This window comes from Homalodisca vitripennis, chromosome 1 (genome assembly GCF_021130785.1).
Source record: "Homalodisca vitripennis isolate AUS2020 chromosome 1, UT_GWSS_2.1, whole genome shotgun sequence".
Classification (NCBI taxonomy): domain Eukaryota; kingdom Metazoa; phylum Arthropoda; class Insecta; order Hemiptera; family Cicadellidae; genus Homalodisca; species Homalodisca vitripennis.
The window spans coordinates 63,876,718-63,900,420 of NC_060207.1; the positions used below are offsets into that span (position 1 = coordinate 63,876,718).

Below are 23,703 nucleotides of genomic sequence, written 5' to 3' on the forward strand. Positions count from 1 at the left end.
CGAGCTGGGCTCTATCGCTATTAGAGATGACAAGGGAAGTATCATCCACAAACAAAAATAAGTTGTCCGAGTCATTGACACTTTGCTGGACACTGGGATTGGTTCTAATGTATGCTAACTAGGTAAATCGGAGTTATGGAGATGTTCCTTTCCAAGACTCTTAAAAAAATGTACTTTTGTTCACAACAAATATGTATAAATGACTTAACTGATTAAGTTTAGGATTGTTTCTAAATTCATACAGGATTGTACAAGAAAACCATTATTAAAGACAAGTTAAAATTGTACTTTAATTACTTCCAGTACAATCAATCATAACTAAGGTTTTGTACATTATCTACAAGTAAAATGACAATTACAACAAGAATGTACACAGTTCATAGCTTGTGATACACAAGATTCATTATAATGCAGCGTCCCTGTCCAGAGGACAGAAACATTGGTTCTTTATATTATAAACATAATTTTGTTTTCACTTATTATGCACAATACGAAATCACAAATTCCAATTATGCTCTAAATCTCATAAAAATACATTATTATTTTAATATAAACAACATAAATTCGATATGTTACAAAACTATTTTTAAACTAGGACAACACACTATAGACATTATGTACATGTAACTTACTGTACATCAAAGTGATCAATCTCAATACTACTTTTCATAACAAAACAAATTGTAGGCTTAAATTTGCACTACAAAATAAATAAATATCAACATACTTCGGTAAACAATTAAATAATCAAAGAATGTCATGTCTGAATAAATAACTATTAAATAAATAAGAAAATGCCATTCAGACTGAGTTGTACAGTAATGCACTAGCTTAAAATTGACTAGTATATAAAAATACACTAATCATAACAGCATACAAAACAAAGTAAAAATAACTGGCGTCATATTATGAAAAATGAATCTAAAAAATTTGATTGTCAAAATTAACAAACAACTTAGGAAAAATTACTATCATATAAGTTTTACAATAAAACAATTTCATACAAATAAATAAAAAAATTTATTAAGAAAAAATTTTAAAAAAATATTAAGAACAGTAACAATATGCAAAATGACCTTAAAGATTGTAAAATAAAGGACATGCAAGGATGTTCTGGTAGTTAAAATAATTCATCAATCTTATTGCTAGGGGGAATCACAGAGTCAGAACTTCCAATTCAACAGAAATCCTGAAACAAAAACAAAACTACTTCAAAATCAACAATATGTACAGCTAGATATGATGCATATCTATATATTATAAATGAAGCCTCAAAAAGTGTTTGTTATAAATATACAATAATAAACCTTTTAACACTTTTTATGTACTTTATTGTACAATGTACATTTCGAAAACATGAAAACATTTTGATATTAGCCTCCTACAGTAAGAAAGTCTCAAAAGATATTCCTGTCTTATTCATATCATCTAAAAACTCAGAAGAAAAATATAAAATAGAGGAATCAGAACACTCCAAACATGAAACCAATTATAATCAATAAGTATAACAAGTATAAGGGAGATATTGACGGTTCCGATCAAATGTTATATACTGCTACTTGGATACCCGTTGTACCGTCAAGTAACATTTAATATATTTGGAAAATGATAATTTATATGAGGAACATTATTCAGGAAAACAGATAAGCCTTGTAGGCTGCAATTTTCTTCAGCTATTATTGACGAACCAGCAAGTGCGTGGTTTAGTCACTCGAAAATTCTTTGTAAGGATGCGGGTAATGGTCCTGAAAATAATGAATTTGGAATTGAATACCTACAGAGAACAATATCGAACAGTACAGTTAGAGCATTCAGAGTAGTGATTTAAAATGTTCAAATCTCAAATCCGATTCCGAATGGAAAAAAAATTGTTTCCTGGTTCTCAAATCCTAACAGCATTTTTAGCCTATACGAGTTAATCAAATTCATTGTCAATCTAATTTCTACCATTCTTAAACCTTTTGAGTCTGTCCGGTAATATAAAACAATAATCCAAGAATATTTCTATTTTAAACAGATCTGGAGAGGTATTTCTATTTTAAAGACATTTGGAGAGGTTAAGGAAAATAGCTATATTTTAAGAACAAAGTCATTTACTCTACCTTCTACTTTAATTTTTAGATCACAATATGGGCTTCCAGAAGATATGCCTTTAATCTTCAAAATATATATGGGGCATATCAGTTATAAAACTTATTTTAAAAGTAAAATGTTTGAAATATTTCAAACTATCCCTAGTCATGATAAAGATTATAAAAATAGAATATTGTGTTACAATGAATTATGTATTGTTAATACATTTACCTTGTATATGATTAGTGACCAGGCTGAGTATTAAGTTGTATTCAAACCTATAATGCAATTTTGGGGATTATCTCTTATTATTTAAAGATATACAGTTATACCTTTAACGCATGGCACTTTGCAGAATGTGAATGTCAGGTTTAGATTTTACTTCAGGTTCCTCATCATCATCCTCATCAAACCCAAAACAGTTCTGCATGTCATTCTGCTGTGGAACAGCCTTGGGCTGAGAGCTGAGCAACACCTCTTCCTCTTCCTCCACTGAAAACAAACAGTGAGATGAACACAATCCCCTCAGAAAGCCACATTACTGCATCATATATTAGGACATGTGAGCCCTGGAATAGAGAATGTTAACAAAGTAGTGGAGCTCTCACCACATCCCTCGTGTACTGTGCCAATGTTAAATTCCTAATTACAGGTTCTTCATAAATTAGTGTGTTAGACAGACCTATGGAAATGGTTTTATGAAATTAACAAAGTAAAGAAACAAACATATCAATTACATTTGAAAGATCACATTCTTCTGCTAGGTTTCAAAATAATTTTTGTTCAAATTGAGGCACTTATCATACTATGATACAAGATTTTCGATTCCATTTTGAAAGAAATTCATGAAGATCTAAACCACTGGTTACACTGACATGAAGTTTGGCTTCAATTTTGAAGTGCTGCATTACGAGCCAGGTCTTCATAGCTGGAAAGTGGTACTCACTTGGAACTAGATCTGGACTGTACGATTATCGAAAATCCCCCATCCAAATTCAGCCAAAACTATCAGGTACGGTTGGCTACGTGTACACCAGCATTATTGTGAGAAACTAAATGTTTAAGCTCAGTTTGTATCACCCACCATAGTTTCTGCAGCACTTTACAATACCTTTAATATAATATTAAAGGTATAAATACCTTTTATTATTTTAATTTTATCATGTTAAAATATTATATTAATTTCACCTCATTGTTTAGATGTAACTATTTCTTTAATTTTTTTATTTTTAAGGTAATACTTAATTAATGTTTTAAGTTTTAAATGTCACAGGTTAAGTGTAAGAAAGGGCCATGCAGCCCTAACTTTGCCTGTATAAATAAAGATTTTTTAATTTTATACCTTTCTGCAGTGACTGTTGAGTCTCATTAAAGGTAACCAACCAGAAACACACCCTAAATATCTCAGAAAACAGTTCCCATGATGGCTGACACTTTGGAGAAATAGTTTTGGTTTCTTTTAACCCATTGCGGATAGTATTGTTTTGGCGCGCGGGCACCAGCGGGCGCGAATTAATTCACGGTCAGCAGCCGCACGAACAGCAATGGTGCGCCACATCGTATCTCTCGCTATTGTATACTAGAAAATTCAGCTGCAAAGGTATTCATTCAGATGGAACATGGGCCTGCTGGGGTATCCGTGATGTAGGAACGATAACACGCAAGCAAGGTTACGGGCGTGGCAGGGATAATGTCTGAATCATAGTCTAAATAAAGCGGCTCGGGCGAATCGATTGCAACATCCGGGCCATTGTCTAGACTAAACCCACCAACATGTACGTCTGCGTCGTTTAGTTGTGTCACTAACCTCAAAAGTATTATAATAACAACTGAGGAAAACACCCAATCAGAAGCACTAAAAAGCAGAGAGTAAACTCATATGAATGATTTTTCAACTTCGACCTACAAATGCGATCTGTAAGATATTTATAAAACTTTTGAAAATTCTAAACGTAGACCGTTGTTAAACACTCTTAGTAGACAAGTGAAGACGATCGCCCGATCTATCAGACATTAACAGAACTATTTGGAGGGAAATTTAAAAGTAGACCGCTTTTGCGACCTGAGCTCGTCACCTCAGGTGCCGTTAGGCCCGGCCACTGCGTGACGAGCCCAGCTCGTCAGTGATCTGCAATGGGTCAAAGAATGCATGTATACCTATTCCATGTTCCAAAATTAACGAGCTTTTTCAATGACTTTCCTCAATAACTAGTTTTTAGAAACCTGGAGAGGCTGACCACTGTGATACATGTTATGAACATTTGTATGGTCATTTAAAAAATTAATATACCACCGTCTAATTCTGCTTTCAGTAATTATTCCATTCCCATTAAAATCACAAAGTGGAATACCAATTGGTTTGTAGCTTGTTTTTTTTTTTCAACACAAAACCTAATCACTGATTTTAATTAGTCACAGTAAAAAAGTAGGAGCGATACAGGTTACCTGCTACCACAGCTTGATGAGTACGGAACATAATAGCCTTTTTACCCCGAGATGGTGAGTGGGTGTAGCCCCGATCTAGTCCCAAATATATATTACTTTCTGGATAATCCTCGTCTTTCCACCATTTTAGGCACTTTTTCTATCTTCTATGTTAAAAAGTTTTTATTACTTTTATAAAGCTTTTTACTTTTTTTACTAACTCCTTCCCATACATCAATCAACAAGTATTCTACATTTTTTATAGACAAAGTAAATATTATAAAATTTCTCAAAAAATTTTGAAATAAACAAAATTGTATCAATTAGGTACAATAAGAATTACAAAAAAAGTTACATATTAGCAGCATATTAGTATGTTTGGAAATGAATAAGGACAACTCACATTGGTCGTCTGGTGTGATGTGCTGGTTCATAAGTTGGTTCCTGACCACCACCTGTGTACCACCTGCACCACTCTGTAGGGCTGCTACCGCTTGCTCTATCCCTTGCCCTGCCATCAACGCCACCTGGCCCTCTCCATCCTGTAAAGCCATAATTTTCATAAGTTTTGCTAAACTAATTTTAAATTCAGTACAATTTTGAAACTCAAATGACTTGAATCATTCATCAGTACTCTTAAATTACATTGCCTTGATGTTGCATAAAACGTTGATATTAAGATTATGTTAACGGTTGGGCGGTTAACTCTGTAATAATATCATTCTAGAAAATTAATTTTTAGAAACTTTTACCAATAAGCAAAAACTTAGTAAATTAAACTTAACACTTTCAGTCTCAGGCGTCTATGTTACTTTATAACAAGTATGGATATCTTTACTGTGAATCTTCACGCGAGGGTGAGAGTTTTAACACTGTGTACTTTAGCTAGTCCAGTATTGCTATTTAACACTTTCAATCTGACATCTATGTTACTTTATAACAAGTGTAGATATCTTTACTGTCAATCTTTATGTGGGGCTGAGAGTGTTAAAAAAAATAGGTACTATCTTGCATGTAACATTACCAATGTAGAATACAAATAGAAAGTCCATATATACAAAGCACAAATTCATACTGAATATTGGTCACCATGTTTGCCAACTACTTATGAATCAACAGTTATGACAATTGGTAGACTTTGTAACCCATTGGCTACGAATGAATATTGCCTATGGTGCTATCCGTCAAAATAAGTTAATTATTTGATTGTCAAAAATATTCCTCATATCGATTAATTTAGAATTTTTCCATACTATTATATCGATGACCAGCATGTTAATACATAAGATCGATTTTGAAGCTGGTCAACTCTCTTGAAATTGATTGTTGTTTACCATTTCAACTGTTGATTATTTGTTTTGATTCATTGCAATATGAAATGGCGTCATGGCAAGATCGCATTCTGACTTCTGTGTTTTAGTAACTTTATGGAGAACAAACTCAACAAAAGTGAAAATGATGTGAGAGATGGTAACTATGATGACGATATTTTGAGTAAAAGTGGCCATGAAAAAATTCAAAAAAATGATGTGACAAGGCCAAACTTCAAACTTGGGAGTGGAAAAGGCATGCAAATGATCCACATAATTTTATTTTTATTGTTAGATCTGTTATAAATTTATTTATTGCTAGGCAACTACATACAGTGATTTCACAGAATTAGATGTTCTGTGTAAATTTCTGGACAGCACCTTTATGAACACACGCTATCAGTAAAAACCAATAAATATACTAGAGAGTTTGGGCATAGCCGTAGCTGCTGGGGATAAACATGATGTGACTAAAATCATGTTTATGAAATGTCTTTGTGGATGAAATTAAAACTTATTTGCTCTTATAATATTGATGGCACAAACTCAAAACCAAAATATCAGATTAATGGACCACTAGAAGCATTGTTCACTCCTCAATATATAGGGAAATGACAGGCACACAACATGTCTTTTTCTATTAGTAAAGATCTGCACTTTTCTCCAAATAATGATCAAAATAACATACTGCGAAAGGTTAAGCTTATAGTAGATTTGTTTTTGGAATCATGCAAATGAATATTTACACCAGGTCAGTCCATATGCATTGATGAAATCGTAATGGTTTTCAGAGGTAGGCTAGCCTACATCCAATACAACCCTTTCAAGAGAGCCAGATTCGGAATCAAGATTTATAAGGTTTGTGATTCAGCAACTGGGTATTGGTCACACATTTAAGATTTATACTGGCAAAGAGACAACTAAGATAGATATGTTTTCTGTAAGTGAACAGGTAGTACTTAAATTTGTGTGAAAGTGTACGTCGTGAGGGTAGAGTTTTGTTCATGGGTAATGGGTATTGCTCTCCCAAAACCTTTGCTTCAGCTAACACAAAACAACACACACCATTGGTACACCAAGAGCCAACAGCAAATATACCCCTGATTAATCTTAAAGCTAAAAAAAGGTGAATTAAACTGAAAGCTAGAAAGATGTGTCAGTGCTTAAAACCTATCATGAAAGGCCAGATTTTGAAGAAGTAGTTTCACAAATAGAATGAAGCAGGGAAACCCCAGAGTACATTGATACCCAATATTGTACAGTACACAATGGGGGTGTAGAAAAACAGAATAAAAAACTGTCACATTCTCTGTAATGTGGTACAATGTAAAGTGGTATAACATTTTTTTACTTCTTTGACATTGATTTATTTTGATTTATTTCATGCTAGTGTAGTTTACAAACTAGTCACACAAAAAACAAGAACACCTATCAGAATTCAAGTTCAATATTGCAGAGCAAATTTTGACAACTAACATTGTGTTACAAGGCTGGTTGGCTTGGGTGGAACTTTACGGGATCGGTGAACTTATATTAAGTGTACCAGACCCAAAACATTCATTTTGCAAATTTTGTCTTTACTATTAAAAAAAAACCCACTTGATTTATTAATTTTATATAAAAACAACCTTGAAGAAGGGAAACTTGTAAGAACTCTTTTCCTAGACTTAACCGAACTTTTGATTGCCTGTACTGTACAAGTTAGAAAAGTTGGGAATAAAAGACAGCTAAAATGTGGTTCAAAAGCAATCTGGAAAATCGGAGGCAAATTGTAGAGATAAAACAAACAAGAAATGGGGCTACTCAAGTTACCAGATCAAGATCTTTACCCATAAATTGAGGAGTACCTCAGGGTTTAGTATTGGGACCAGTATTATTTATACCATTTACAAATGGCTTGCTTGAATACCTTGAAACTTTCTGCACAACTTTGATGTATGCTGATGACACCACCTTACACTTGAGTGGAAAAAAGACACAATGTTACACAGCATTAAATATGGCCTATCAAAACTGCCACTCAAATGACCTTGTAGTTAACCAAAAGAAGACAAACCAAATAGCTTTCAGAAGAAGATGCGAAGAAGTCCAAGCAAATTCCTGAAGTGGGCAAAAAACCCCAAGTAAATCTTTTGGGAGTCTTTGTTGATGAGAGCCTCTCCTTGCCGCAACATAATGACAATTTTCTTCCTAAACTTAACTCTTAACTTTATGTCATAAAGCAAATTAATAAAATCAATAAGCAATATAACTACTGCAAAAGTAGCTTATCACTCTCTGTTTGAAACACACCTTAGATATGGACTAGTGGTGTGGGGAGGAACTTCAGCAAGTAATCTCCAGAGAATGTTGGTGTTGCAAAAGAGAGCTATAAAAGCCTTATCAGGGCTAGACTTCAGAAAGTTGTAGAGAAGCATATATAAGTCTGAAGATCATGACTGTAATAAGCCTCTACATAAAAGAAGTTCTAATATATGCTGTTGGACAGTCTTTGACACAAGGTAGAGATCTTCATGACTACAAGGGGATGCTGCTTTAGCACCCTCTGGAATAAGCACCCCCTCGGACTTTGACTTTGGCAGAGGGATGCTAATTCAGCACATGAACATGGTCAAGGCCCTAAATTAACAGCCCCCTGTTCCAAAGGGGTGCTTATTCAACACATGGACATGACCCAGTCACTGAATTAGCACCCCCTAGCATTCAATCAGCAACATAAGGAGATCTGTCTTTTAGAGATTTAACTTAATCATAAATATAATAGTTTTAATCTGGATTTTTATAAAGCTGTCACTTATAAGATACAATCTACGATTGTGTTAATATTTCTGATAAACAATGAATTAGCTGTAAAAGATTCAATCAATAATATGGGTGCTGATAATCACTTTCAAATTTGTATAGACAACCTGTATATTATATATGAACAATCACCCAAAACTCAAAGAGAAGTAGCTGAGTGTACTAGTGTGCTGGATTTGAACTGAAATTTAATGTATTTTGGGTAAAAGATGGATAGCTACTTATTTAACACGTTCACTGCTGCCTTAATAAGTGCAGAGTTTCCCCATCTGCCACACTCTTAAATTAATATTTATATCAAATTATATTCAATAATATCATATATATAAAATACTGTGCCATTCTTACAATCTCGTATACATATGATAGATTCACATGTGCGTTCATAGCACATGACCTTGACTTTTCATTGTCATATTATTAAAGCACACTTGTGTGTCAATGTTTATTTCACAATGGCTACCAAAATTCGACTTTCGATATTCTATTATTAGCCTATTTAGATAATAATTAATTGCAGTTGATAACATTTTTGCTCAGTCATGTAATTTTGTTCTCTTATGAAAATTTTATATGAATTCATGCCATTGTCAAAAATTGTACAAACACTAAATAATCACTAAACTGCAAACGAATCACACAGCTATAACCTAACCAATAAAACTTCATTACCCACAATCTCACAGAACTGTCAGCTGGCTATGAAAATGGCGGTAACCCATGATGCAGCATGAGGCGCATCAGTGAGCAAACGCCAAGAGCACATGTGCGCCCGCAGCATTGAACTTTTAAAAATAAACTAGATGTTTCCCACGGCTTTGCACGCTTTTCGTAAGCTTTGCCCGTGTATGTGAACTTCTGGTTTAATTGAATTATATTTACAACGCCGATGTAGAGTTTGCCTTGTTGCCACAATCAAGAAAATATGTTTATGTTTATAGCCATTGTGCACGTACATGTACTTTATTATAAAGTGGTCTAACACTCAAACTTTAAGTTCAATCAGAAATATATCTTAAAGACAAATATACATAATAACTTAGCGCCTTTAACACGTTCAACGCGGGTGCGGTAGATCTACTGCACGGCTGCCTCGCGCCAGGCACGCATGTCGTAGATCTACTGTACAGCGCCATTGTTTAGTAACCCAGTCAGTGTGCTCACAGCACTCATCGTGTATGGTTGTCCATTTTGCCGCTCGTGGGGACATACTTTTCCCGCGTTTTTGTGGTCGCCGTTCTCAGTTAGCGTTTTGTGGTTAGTTTTTAGACTATTTCAAATTTTACCGTTTTTACCGGTGAATTCAATTAATTGAGGTGGTTTGGAGAGACTAAAACCACTACCAATTGTTCAATACAACCATTTTATGAAAGGCGTGTACCGCAGTGACCAAATGATGTCATATTATCCTTGCGAAAGGAAAACACTGCGGTGGTACAAGAAGATTTTTGTCCACGTAATTCAGATGATGTTAGTGAATGCACACTATCTCTATAACGAAGTTCGCACAACAAGTGAGGAAAACAAAATGCCATTGTATGAATTCCATCTGAAGGTTATTGACAAGCTACTCCCTGACATTCCCGAGCCTCCTCGACCTCTGAAGCGCCGCAGCGTCCCCCATGTACCCTCATGGATTACAGAAAAAGTGGCTTGTGGAAAGAGAAGTAACCAAAAGAGATGCAGAGTTTGCTATGCAAATGGCAGAAAGAAATACGTGATGTGGCAGTGTTTAGAATGTGATGGACAGCCTGGGTTGTGTGTCCCACATCGCTTTGACCAATTCCATGGCTAATGAAGCGTACCTTGGGGAGGATGGTTGGGTTGTAAATAGTAGTTTTTAGTGTTTTTTATCAATATATGTTTAGTTATACTAAGTGATTTGTTTCCAGTATTATTATAAACAATCGTTAGTGGTCTGTTTTTTTCAAAAACAATAAGGAAAACGGTGCGCGCTTTGAAGAGAGACTGGCCCAAGGAGCATGTGCGGTAGATCTACTGCACGTTTTCAAAATGGCGAAATTCGGCCCTTTTGGTGTTTGATGACCTTTCTGTACCAACCCGTGTCACAACTAAATTGGTAAGTGAATACTAATAAAAAAAATTAGCCTCTAGTAACACACATTACTTAATTTTTAGCAGCGAACGTGTTAAATAGTGTTCGGGTATGTAATATACGTAACTGTCTCGTAATTGCAGTTTATAGTGTGCAGGCGCTTTGAAACCTTTTATCTTTTCCAGCGCCACTTGGTGGTGAGTTACATCAATGGGCATAGCTTATAAACCTTCTCCGTGGAAAAATACATATACGTACAAATTTTCATCATGATCGGTCCAATAGTTCACGATTCCATAAAGGACAAACATACAAACATTCATTTTTATATATATAGATATATATATATAAATATAAAATATAAAATTCATATCATATAAAAAAACTGTTTGATATGAATATGCAGCATTTTACAACTAATTTAAAATAGTCCAAATGCTGATAATAATAGGACTCCAACTAAGCTAGCCATATGCTACGGGTTAATTCATGACATCATCTCAATTCCTATTAGATGGATGTAGTACCTGGGCTCCCAATGACTTCAGAATGTATTCAAAGCATAATATTATATACAGACAAAATCAATAGGAGATGCATTTTTCAAAGCCCTTAAATACCAACTTGGTACTACGAATTTTGGGGCCAGTAGAGGGAGAATTTTGTGATGTTACTTTAATAAATAGTAGTAAACTTTGAGGAACAGCTATATATGTTCAAATGCTATAGAATGTAATTAAGAACCTCAAGAAAAAGCTCAAAGCCACAGGAAGCAGTACAGAGTCATCATGTGAAAGCACATAAAATCACAAGAGTTATATTTTACTTCTTTCAGAATAGAAAATGCTTGAAAGCAGTAACTAACCTTGTAACAAATCTGTGCATGCAATACAATGAATCTGAACTCAAAACACTATAAGCAAGATTCAAGTTGGATTCAAACATAACAAAAAACAGCTTAGAGATTGTCTTGAGAACAATACAATTGAAAAAATTTGAATCCACTTATAGATTGTTCCATCTCACACCTTACAGTTCCACAGTGTGGGAGTGAGGTTTCAATCATATAAATATAATAATATTACTGATCAGAACAAAAGAGTCAATCCAATACGATTCAGCCCTAATGATTATAAAGTTGAACAGTCAACCACGACAATATAACATGTCCGCATGGTTGAAGACATCTGAACTCGATGAGCTAAGCATAAGCAAAACCCTCACATCAAAAGAGAGAAAGATGCATTTGAAAGTTATTAGTAAACGTTTGACTTGTCTTTTTTAAGTATTTAATTAGTATGTCTATTTTTTATTTTTGATCTACTGCTATTTATGTGGTGGATATCGTCTTAATCATAACATTTCTCATGAAAGTAATATGATTAATATAATTGTCTATGCATTATTTTAATAAACTGAACCAGTCTTAGTCATAGTCATATTTTCTTTATTTGTACATGAAAACAACAATCTAGGCTTGTAATTCAGCTAGCTCTGATATCCAATGCTCAGGACAACTAAGAATTATAAAAATAGAAACAGTCAGAAAACGGGTTATTTCTTTTAGTATCATAAATACATTTCAGCACAACAGAAAATTTACGAATACATTACTGAATAGAGAACATTCTCGTGAAAGGGAAAATTTTATTTTGAAGAAGCGACTGTGTGCCAAGACGACCTGACAGAATACTGGAGCTTGTATCAGATGAATGTAGACTGGGTTACAACATACATTGTAAAAATATTGACAACTTTTACCACTATTTCTATTGAAAAAAAAAAACATTTTGATAGCCATTGCATTGTTTATACCTGTAGTTGGATAACTTCCAGAACAACATACTGTTGCCCGTCCGATCCCTGCATAGCCATCATCGACCCATCCACATCTTCATCTTCTTCATCCTCGTCCTCCCCTGGCATCACTTCCACCTGCTGACCATCAATGATCTGGACCTTTTTCTGTCGTCCAATTTTCAGGGCAATAGCCTTCTCATGGGCTGCTGACTCTGGATCATGCACGGACATATGCCGGATCAGGTTGCCTTTGTGCCTAAACGCCCTCTGGCATTCTGGACACTCGTGAGTCTTCTCTCTTGGTGCCGGTGGTATGTAGTTAGGGTTGTGGTATAGGTTTTGATGCCTCTTAAGTAGCTGTTTCTGCCGGAAAGACTGAAAGAAAGAAACAACATTCAAAATCAATAAAACTGTAGTTTACTTCCTCAATAGGTATTAATCTGATTTATTTGTGCATAGGATGTGATTTTACAAGCAAGGAAATGTTTGAGCTATATTTTTATGTTGTCAGTCTGCAATAGGAGGAAGTACTGTTTAATAAGTCCTAGAGGCTGTGGAGGGTTTTGTTTATATTTTTCCTGAGGCATATTTTTATATTTGTGATTAATATTAGGGTTTCTATACTGTATAATTAAAAAAAAATATATTTTAATTATTCTACTAGTAAAGTCATAAACACATAGATCCTTTACAGTTTTCTCAAATGCAGATATCAGTAACTGAATCACTGTGACAGCAGGGTCAATTAAGATGTGCTCTTAGAATCTGAGGACTTTTAGAGCCTAGGTAGACCAATTTTTTGTTGATCCCAGCACTATGTAAGTAATATAGGCTATGCACTCAGAAAAGTACTTTACTGTATAGGTACTCATAGATGAACAAATACCAGAGGCTTGTAGTTTTCTCATGAACTAAGACAGAATTCTATTTTACTTCTATGATCACTAAGCCATAGAGGATTGAGTAAGATAACGATATTGACTGATAACAGTCTATACTATCATCGATTTTACAAAGGAGTAAAATGAAATAATACTATTTCTTCTTGTTTATAAAGATTCCTATAACTTTGAAGCCAATTCTCTTAGGGCAACTTGTTCTCATTTATAAAGTCGAAAACAAGGGTTTGTGAGATTAATAGTTGATCAATGACTTTAATTGAAATCAAATTTTCAATGTCGACATACACCTTACGTTCTCACCCTCTCGTTTTTGGATTTCAATATACAGACAAAAGGCCATGAAAATAAAAAATCACAAATACCACATTTTTTAAAGTTTTAACATTTTATAAAATAACACATGTTAAAAATAAGTCAATCCATTGCGGATATTGTTTTTTTAATGCGTACGCTACAGTACAAACAAATTATTTGTCACAGTATAGTGGCTAAAATGTAATGAAGAATATCACCACCATAACTCTCACTGTCTCCATTCAAAACTACCTTATAATGGAGTTATTTTGGTTTTAACCTTTTGAACAGTAATGACGTAACAGTCACGATGGCGCACTATAAGCCATCCACAGTAACAATATTATGGTTTCGTTTTTATATTTATCTTATAGCAATGTGAACCTATATGTTGCTATCTACTTATTTTTGTTAGTGAACTACATTTGCTAGCTATTAGAAGTGTTTTTTGAGTAATGTGTAGCGCTACTGGGTGGGGCCACCTAGATCCCGCCTTCATCGCAACTGCTATATTCCAAAAAATAAAACTACTATAACCTTCATATAATGACCTTTCTTTATTTTTTCTATTGGTTATTTCCAAAATTGAGATTTTTTGTATAAGTAGTGGTTACGTGACATTTTTCTTATAAAAAATGCTAATTACTTCTGAACTAACACCAAAGTAGTATCAATATAGTAAAGTCATTAAAGAAATTTTTAAAACTCACTTTTTGGGGCTTGTTAAATGTTATAAAAATTGCTACTCAAAGGGTTAAATGTACTGTTTCCACTCAATCTTAATAATCAAATTCACGGATTTTTCATGGTTTTTACAGTACAAAAATAGCAATTTCACAGTCAATAGTTTTTATAATAATTACAAATAAAAATATAAAAAATGGGGTTTTTCACACAAATTGGCTGACAACCGTATCTAGCGCTATAACACGTCACAAGCACGTTTAGTGGCCTAGGGCTCGGCACTTTGGCTTATGTTGCAGGTTCTTGCATCTTAACACAGCTTGAATACAGGTGTGTCTCAATCGTAGTGTGTGGAGACTGCGGCAAAATGGTGGGAAACTATTTCAAACTTTTCCTCATCTCACTAACAATGTTGACAATTTTAGCAGAAATGAATGGATGCATTTACAAAATAGGAATTGGTTTTAGGTCTTGGCTATGTCACAAGCAGCAAGGGACGGTATGGTTTGTTAAATAATGAGCATGAAAGGGAATAAAATTTGTCCCTTTATCATACACTAAGCCATATCCCGTAGGATCGAGAATTGTGCAAGCATAATCACAAGTCGCTGCGATCGGTCCTGGCAGAATTTAGAGTGGTTTCACACCGGCCTCAAAAATCCAATGGAATGCACATAAAAGCTGTTGGGTGTGGCAGCGATATCTCAGGACCTTTTTAGACGGCCTTCTAGAAGTTTCGGCATTCTACTACGATTCTAGTTCCCCTTCTCCGCCTCATGCATTAGTAGTCTCTTGATGAAACAGCATCATTGAAGAATATTTTTTATTTGTTATAATGCTTTGCCATTTCGTGATTTAAGGGGACTTAGAAGAGACTGAAGGGCGACAAGACAATTTAGAGTTTATTCCATTTGAGTTCTAGGTTTCTATCAAATCAGTTTTACCCAATGCACCTACTGCATTCCAAGCTTAAAGATACCAGAATTTTAAAAATAATTCCCAAATGTTCTAAAAATCATTCAATGAACAAGTATGGAATAACTTGTTTCTGCTTCTATTATAAGCCGTTCAAAGTTTAAGGCACGTATTTTTAACAGGAAAACAATGTTAATATCATCAGAAATCAACCTATATTCAAGCTGATTTGAGACACGAAAGCCGGCAACGTCATAAGTACCCAGTGCTGGGCCACTGCACACGCTCGTGGTACTACACAACGAAATCCACCACTCCATGTGAAAGACCCAATGCTCACTCATTGTTTGTAACTCCTTAAGTCCAACAGGTGAGCATTTGGTGATAGAGAGCGAAAAGCAGAGTTCAGCATTTTGTGAGTGAAACCTGTCTAAGAAGTGAATTTGATCACAATATGGAGCGGTTTACACAAGCTGGCCAATCGCGATGTGCAGACACGATAATCGCAAACAACCAAACATCACTACAGATTCACAGCTGACAGCGGCGATGTAGTACATATATGGGAGCATTGGAAGCATTCAGAAGGGCTACCAGTTGATCGCCGATAGTGGCGGATGAATGCCGGTGTGTTCGACATAGAACTGTTTGTAGAATAAATGATGAACAATCCAACCATCTTGGACAGGACAATTGTTTGTTTTTATTTTATTGTCATATGAGCATAAAAATATAGGTATTAAAACTGATAATATCAACATTAAAATGTAGAAAACTACTAAATAAAAAATTGACATGTTCTAAAAACTGAAAATAGTAAATCAATTACTTCCACAGCCAAGTAGACTTGTGTAATCCAAAAAGGTAGGGCTCATAGTTGATGATGACTGATTATTCATGTAGGCTATACATCATTTTCTTTCTTATGTCCCAAGTAAGTAATTTAATTTCAATAATATTTATTATTACAATATTTAGTACATAATATTTCAATCGGATTATAAATCAGACTAAATGTAGGAGAAATACTCTTTTAGTCATTTAAAAAATGTAGTTGCATTTTTTATTGATTACTTATGTATATGTTAAGCTAGAATAAAGCAAGATGTTCATATTTCAGTAATATTTTTTAACAGCAAACACAATAACATTTTATCACACGAAATTTGTACTGAGATTTAGGTGTACTTTTGACATGCTATGCTCCCTTAGTAAAATAAACCAAATCATTATTAAATGCACTTTTCTCACCATGCAAAACTAACAGCAGTTGTGAGAAAATCTACTTATAAAGAAAGTACTATAATTGTAAAATAAATAACGATAATAAATTGTCAGGTAAACAATTATTCATAAATATGGCTATTTTTTCTAAGGTGATCTTTTTGATTTTGAGTGACAAAAGCAAACAAATAAAAATAATTTCATTTTTAAATAAATAAATTCAAAATAATAAATAGATTTAGTTGTTAGTCAACAGTTATTAAACTAAACAGTTGGATAATTTATGAAAATTTATTACGAAGTTAAAACTAAATGTAGATTGTTGTTAAAGCAGTAAATTGCCAGAAAAAATAACAGCAATCTACCAGGCATTTTCATAAGTGTTTTGAGGCAATGTTCAAAACAAGAAATACACTATGGTGCTATTAACAAACACAATACATCACTTTATCAACTTGAGTCACATAGTTTTCATATTTAATGACTATTAAACACAATGTGAACAAATTTCTAAAAAATAAAAACAAATAATTAAAACCAACAATAAGTGAAATAATAAAAATGAGAATAGTCATATAGCCACTGTTAAAATATAAATTTTATGGATAGTTGTAGTTTTAATATTACATGTATAGAACAGGTTCCACGAATTAACATTACATGATAAAATGTAAATTGATCAATCAATCAATTTATTGTCATTTAACTAGAACAGTATTGACAATGTTAGAATACAACAAATGTGCCACGTCAAACAAGTATAACATTAATGAAATAATGTAAATGCCTTAACTAGTGTGTATTTCGACAATCGACACAGACCAGCATCAAGTAACCAACATGTATATGTATACAATGTGTTAAGCAACTGTGCCAATAAATGTTCTACGTTCTGTTTATTAAATACCCAGCCCAGATCTATTGCATTTACAGAATGTATAAGATAAGATTAAAAATATGTCCATATTTAAAAAAACTATTTGTTGGTAACTGTATTACTTTTCAACCAAAACGATTGAAAAACTACCTTTGAGACTGACATAAAACAACATTCAGTTTAGGTATACTTTGTTTACTAACAAAAAAAATTTCCCAGAGACATGTTAAACAGGCATAGTTGAACAATATACTTTTCTTTTAATTCAAGGAGTAACGTATTACAAATAACTATTACTGTTTTCTACAGAACTGACCTGATCACACTTGTCGCAATGATAGGGCTTCTGGTCCGTGTGGATGAGCATGTGAGACTCTAGGTGTCTCTGGGAGACCGAGGCGTAAGGGCACAGCTCACATCTCCAGCACTTCTCCCCTTCGTGTGATTTGTTGTGAACCTAAAGAATACAATTGGTTACAAGGATCATCAAGATATTTACTTGACTTTTATTACTGAGTCATTTCAAATCTCATTACAGTTATTATTAAATTCTTATTGAGTGAGAACAAAGTACTGTTGAACTCCTAGAATTTTGTAACTGATTCCATTACCAACTTTTATATCACATTAACATAAATAAATACCATAAAATTAAACACAATGGAACAAATAGTATTGATCTGACAAACAATGTCCTTGCATTCAGTTTTGCACAAGACATGAAAGACACCAGAAATATCTACTTTAAAAGGTCTGAAAGGGCTTGAAATAAAAGACTATATTTTATTAATAATTATTTAAATTTCATATTGCATAACATCAGGACAGAATAATGAGAGATGGAATGAATCAATTAGAAAAATTATGTCATTGCTATTATAGCTCACAAAAGTTGTACTGTCATATAACAAATAATTTAATTTTGATTTTCAACTTTCACGAATTTAGAATACTGGATAATTTGCAAGCAATAATCATCCACTGTTAAAGCTTAAAAATGAGTGAAGTGGCGTTATTCACAACTGACAAAATTAATTCAACTCAAAAATAACAGAACTATAAATAAAAATAAAATATTCCATAGTCCTTTTTTATTATAGAAACAAGTATAGATAATCTTTATAACAATAGAACACCTGATATTATTAAACATTTACAATGAAGACAAGCAACATATAAATATAATTTTTTACAGAATACATTTTGAAACAAAAGAGCCAGACAATTTCAATTATTTTAGCAAATTATTTATATCTCTATCATCTACTGTTATAAAAGTTTATTTACAGTGGAACCTCGTTAAATCGGACTAGCCGGGACCACGGCCGAACCGACATAACGGAAATCCGGATCAACCGGAGAATGTTGAAAAATACACCGAAACAATACGATATTTGTTTATTGAGGAAACAAAACTTTAAATACGCATAAAGATAAAGTATAATACATTATATACAGTTTAATGTTTCTGAAAGAATTCTGTTAATATAAGTTGTGTCAGCTTTAAACGCAGTTTTCGAGCCCGAAGGTCAAGCAACTTTTCAACATGATAACCTCGGCCGGTGTTGTCTCTTTTTGTTTCTCAAAATAAACAATTAACTCAACAACAAGTCGGAATACACGTAATTATTGAGTTCTAAGAACAGTCTACTGATAAACATCCTTCCCACTCTCAGCAGCCTGGGTAGACGGCAAAAAGCTAATTTTAAATGTTTCTGAACTGATCTGGATTACCCGGACATCCAACATAAAGGAGTCCGACTTAACGAGGTTGCACTGTAATTGACTTGGCATTTCCTAAACATTGTAGAAAATCATGATAAATTGTGTGCATATTTTGTTCTTAGAAGTGAAATATTTTACTTCAAAATAAGTAACTCACTATTAGGGGTACATGAACAACTATTATTTGTTTTATCCAAATAACTGTTTAACCTTTTACTCAAACTTTGTAAGTACTTAAATTTCGAGCAGCCAGAGTACAAAATTATGAAATTTATAATTTTAAATAAGTATTTCTGTAAATTGTAATGATACATATATTTAGTTTCTTTTCTGGTCTCTATTGTAAGATTTAAAGATTAATTTAGAATTAAATGAAATAATTTATTTTATTGTTGACAGTATCAGGAAGTGACTTCTTGCAGGCATGATACTAAACCTGTTGATATTGTTCATAGCATGTGAGCCACTATGCTCACTAGTGCTGTATGCTTTCAAACTAAGATTTGTTCTTTACCCTAAATAACTTATCTATCAATAAGAATAATATATTGATATTGGCTTAAGCCGATTAAAAGATTTTGATACTTGAATTAAACTTTTATATCATTATTACTAATCAACTAAATTTCAAGCATCCTACAACTAAAAATTACTTACATTTTCAAGTATTCACATACATCTATCCCTGATAAATTCTAAACATGTTCTTTTCATAATATTTTAAAAACTAAAATAATTGAATTATTTAAAATACTATTTTATGTCATTGTGTAGCCTAATACTTGGATTTATATTTTCTTATTTCGTTTACTAATTGACCAAAAATATTCAAAGATAGTACAAAGTATGAAATCAACAACAGCCCTAATTGGCCTCCCACCGTCAAGCCTAGTCACCTGTCACTCAATCTATGATAACTCACCTTGTACGTGTATCTGTCGGGGAACTGTTTGCCGCATTGTCTACACTTGAGCGGCTTGTCAGAGGTGTGCAGCTTCTGCACGTGTATCCTGAGGTCAGTCTTGCGGCCGCATGTGGCCGGACACAGTTCGCAGTGGAACACGGGCTTGTCGCCGGCTGCAAAACCGTAATTAATATCCTAATCAACTCCCGTCAGTCAAGCTATAACAACTCACCTTGTACGTATAGCGGTCAGGGAACTGTTTTCCACACCGTCTACACTTCAGTGGCTTGTCTGAGGTGTGCAGCTTCTGCACATGTATCCTGAGGTCAGTCTTGCGGCCGCATGTGGCCGGGCACAGTTCACAGTGGAACACAGGCTTGTCGCCGGCTGCAAAACCGTGATTGACATTCCGATAAACACGACCTCAAGGCCATTACTACAAGCAAGCACGTGCAGCAGACAGAAACATAATATTGAAAAAGTACAATACATTAACATTTATTTCTTGTCTATATTGCAGCATGTTGCTCTTTATACACAACGAAGCAAAAAATTGGTCATCAATACGAACAAAGAACATTAAAGTATTTCCTGTGGTACTGTCTGTGACAATAGCACTTTTCATCAGTACCATCGACCTTGTAGTGTATCGTCTCTCCCCCTTGTTCTGTCTGATAAGGTCCTCGTACAGGCCAGTGGCCCATGAGGACAAACAAAATAAGGCTTAAAAGGGGATAAACCTCTTCTTAACCTGTTGATTAGTAGCGCCACAGCATCTGCGGTGCAGTGCGCTAAGGTATAGGTTTAGTAACGACGCAACTGTTGCAGTTTGAACAGTTTTACTGGTTAGTTTCACCGCAATACTTGCGACTCGTAAGGATATTGATTTCTAGACATCTAGCAGCTGCGGTAAATACTACGGACCATCACTGGCCCAAGTAGTTCTCAGAGTATCCGCTAGATTGTAGGAACGTTCAGTTTTGTTTCGTTCTGTAACAAAGCCCTACAAGTGGCGGGAACCAGTAGTTTACCTCTTGCCGTGACATTGAAACCCGTGTTAGAGTTAATGTTTTTGTTTTTCTCATGTGATTAGTCTGATTTATTACAAACCTAATTACTTTTGTTGCCAATGGCTGGCCGTAGCCATCTAAATGATGATGAAATATGCAGGTTCTTTTTGGATTCGGGTAGTGAAGACGAAGAATTGGATAGTGATTTATTTCCTAACACTAAAATAATAATAACACTTAATTTTTTTTATTTGAATAACCAAAATAAAATACTTAAAAATCCAAAAAATTTAAAAAGTTAAAAAACTCACTTTTTGAGCCATGCACACAAAAAAACTCAATAATCAACAGGTAAAAAAAAACTAATACAATGGGCATTAATAATATAAATTATGTTTTAGGAATAAACAAAGACTAATGTGAGGAAGTAATTTTTTACACTTATACGAAAACCTATCTATTAAATTACTTTCCTTTGCAAGTCTCAGGACACATTGAGAGCCTCAGAATCAGCTTTCTAATAACATGTCAGAAATTTGTCACAGATGTGACATTTATCTGACATAACTTGTGATAGCACAGAGCAAATGTTGTGTTACAATACCATGCAGAAAACATAAAATTTTAAGAAAGTCAAAATAAATTCTAGATCATGTGACCACGATATTATCTTACAAATTTACTCTATCATTTCTTCAACCAAACTACAGATGCTTATATAAAAGATGCTTGATTTGCCATTTCTCTTGCCATAAAATGTTAGAGGGTTTAATTTTGAACATATTGCATTCCTTACCCCTGCTTTATTTATGATGTCCTAACCATAAACTTTTTGGAGCATTGAATGAAAACACTATTTACCCCACTAAAAAATAAAATTACAGATCTTACTTTGCAACTAGCGAGATACTATATTATAGCATGACTATCACCATTGTACCAAGCAAAAGTAAAAAAAAACCATGCGCTACCACAACTGGATACTGTCATAGAACGCTCACACACCAAGATTGTGGTGGTAACAAAACACTTAACAAAACACTTTTCCTTCAGACATCAAGATTTGGGAATGTAGGATTCTATAGTCCGTTCATCAAGTGTTGATAGTGACGCCCTGCCCACGTCCGCCTGGCCCAGGTGAGCCTCTGGGAGAGAGAATGTCCACGTGGACTGTGCTTTTATTCTAGAATATTGGTGTGCCAAGCTCACAAGCTGTCACTCGTGCCTTGACGTTTGTTAGTTGGTGCCCAGTGAATTGGCGCTGCTCTATACCCCATATGACTACAGTAGTGAGCAGCACCTCATTCATGATACTCAATCAATGGACTACAAGGAACTATTACATACATTAAAACAACTGCTATACTACTTATATGCATATCTTAGAGGGTTTTCACACTTCTATGGTATGAAGGTTATTTGATGTAGTGTTTGGTTGGGTTTCTTATACATTGATCCTGCCAACTATTAATTCAATTCAAAATAGCTCCAAAAGTTTACAATTTTTGTGTAAATCCCGACAACTCTAGCAACTTTCTTTTTATTTCATCATCAGTTTTACCACATGGGGTAGATTTGTTACAGTTCATAGTACAGTGGTTATTAATATTTTTAGTTTTGCAATCAAGCTAATATCCGTTCATTCCCTTTACCATTTTTTTCAGTAAAGCTTGTATATTAAACTGGGCTGTACAGAGAGATGTTACACTGGGTCTAATAGAAGGTGTTTTGTTTAGTTCAGAGAAATTGTACTCTTTAAATTTTCAAGCCGTTAAATACATTTAGAGTGTATATGGGACAGAATTTAAGAGGATAGAAGTGGTTGAGATTGGTTATAACTTTTTAGTCCACAAGTTGCTGATAGAAGTTAGAAGTTGTACGACCAGTACCTCTGTTTGAATCTTGACTACACTTCTTATTTCAGAAGTGTTCAAACAATGTTGTCCATGTTTATGCATTAATTAGAGTTTAAATCAAAGCGTTTAGGCTTGCATAAGTTCTGGTCTGTAGCACTAGTGGTTTTTTTTCTGTTACAACTCTTATAACTCTTTTTGAAGAAAACTGTTATGAGTATTTAGGACTTAGTTATAAAACATGTACAGTCTCATATTACTACAGTCGAGTAGCAAGTTCTCTGATTGACAAACTAACATTAGCTGTGTGTCACTTTGTTCTTGTCTATGTTAGTCATATAGGTTCCTTGAGTCAGAGAAAGCTTTCTCATGTGATTTGATAAAGTAATAAAATGTGGGGAACATTTTAGTTATTTTTAAATGCTTAAGTACAAAGTTAAAAAAATTTAAAATATGAAGAAATGATAAAAAATATGTAACGAATCGAATTAGAGTTAAAAAGATTGTAGTAATACATGTTTCCAAAGTTGTATAACTGGAAAATTTGAAGTTTTTTTTGGAAAAGTCTCTATTTCATTAAAAAATGTAATGAATTATAAAAATTGAAAGGTAGGTAAAAACTATCTTGTCTACATACCTTAAAAAAGCGCTGAGTTTCTTTGTAAATTAACAATTCGACTACTGACTGACACAGTGTCTGATGTTGTGTGACAGTATACTCTACTACTGCACTGTACAATGAGCATTAACCTATTAGCATGCTGTCAAGGTTAACTGTTGGAAATAGAAATACCATAATCAAGCCATCAAACTTTGACTATTAACTTATACTATTGTCAACTAGATAGCA

At 33.9% G+C, this 23,703-nt stretch overlaps 1 protein-coding gene across 3 annotated transcripts in view; it reads right to left on the reverse strand.

Annotated features, from left to right (window-relative positions):
- Window positions 1-265: 265 nt before the first annotated feature.
- Window positions 266-23,703, reverse strand: part of LOC124363187 (transcriptional repressor CTCF) — a 35,993-nt gene continuing 12,555 nt past the window's right edge. The window contains exons 4-9 of one of the 3 annotated variants that reach the window (XM_046818347.1): window positions 20,009-20,163; window positions 17,678-17,818; window positions 12,481-12,840; window positions 4,901-5,039; window positions 2,406-2,565; window positions 266-1,189 (exon numbers count right to left, since the gene is read on the reverse strand). In XM_046818347.1, the coding sequence (XP_046674303.1) occupies window positions 2,408-2,565; window positions 4,901-5,039; window positions 12,481-12,840; window positions 17,678-17,818; window positions 20,009-20,163 (953 nt within the window). In that variant the 3' untranslated portion in view covers window positions 266-1,189; window positions 2,406-2,407. Of the gene's footprint in view, window positions 1,207-2,405; window positions 2,566-4,900; window positions 5,040-12,480; window positions 12,841-17,677; window positions 17,819-20,008; window positions 20,164-20,222; window positions 20,378-23,703 lie in introns of all 3 variants that reach the window. The other 2 variants (XM_046818356.1, XM_046818341.1) reach the window with 2 other exon arrangements.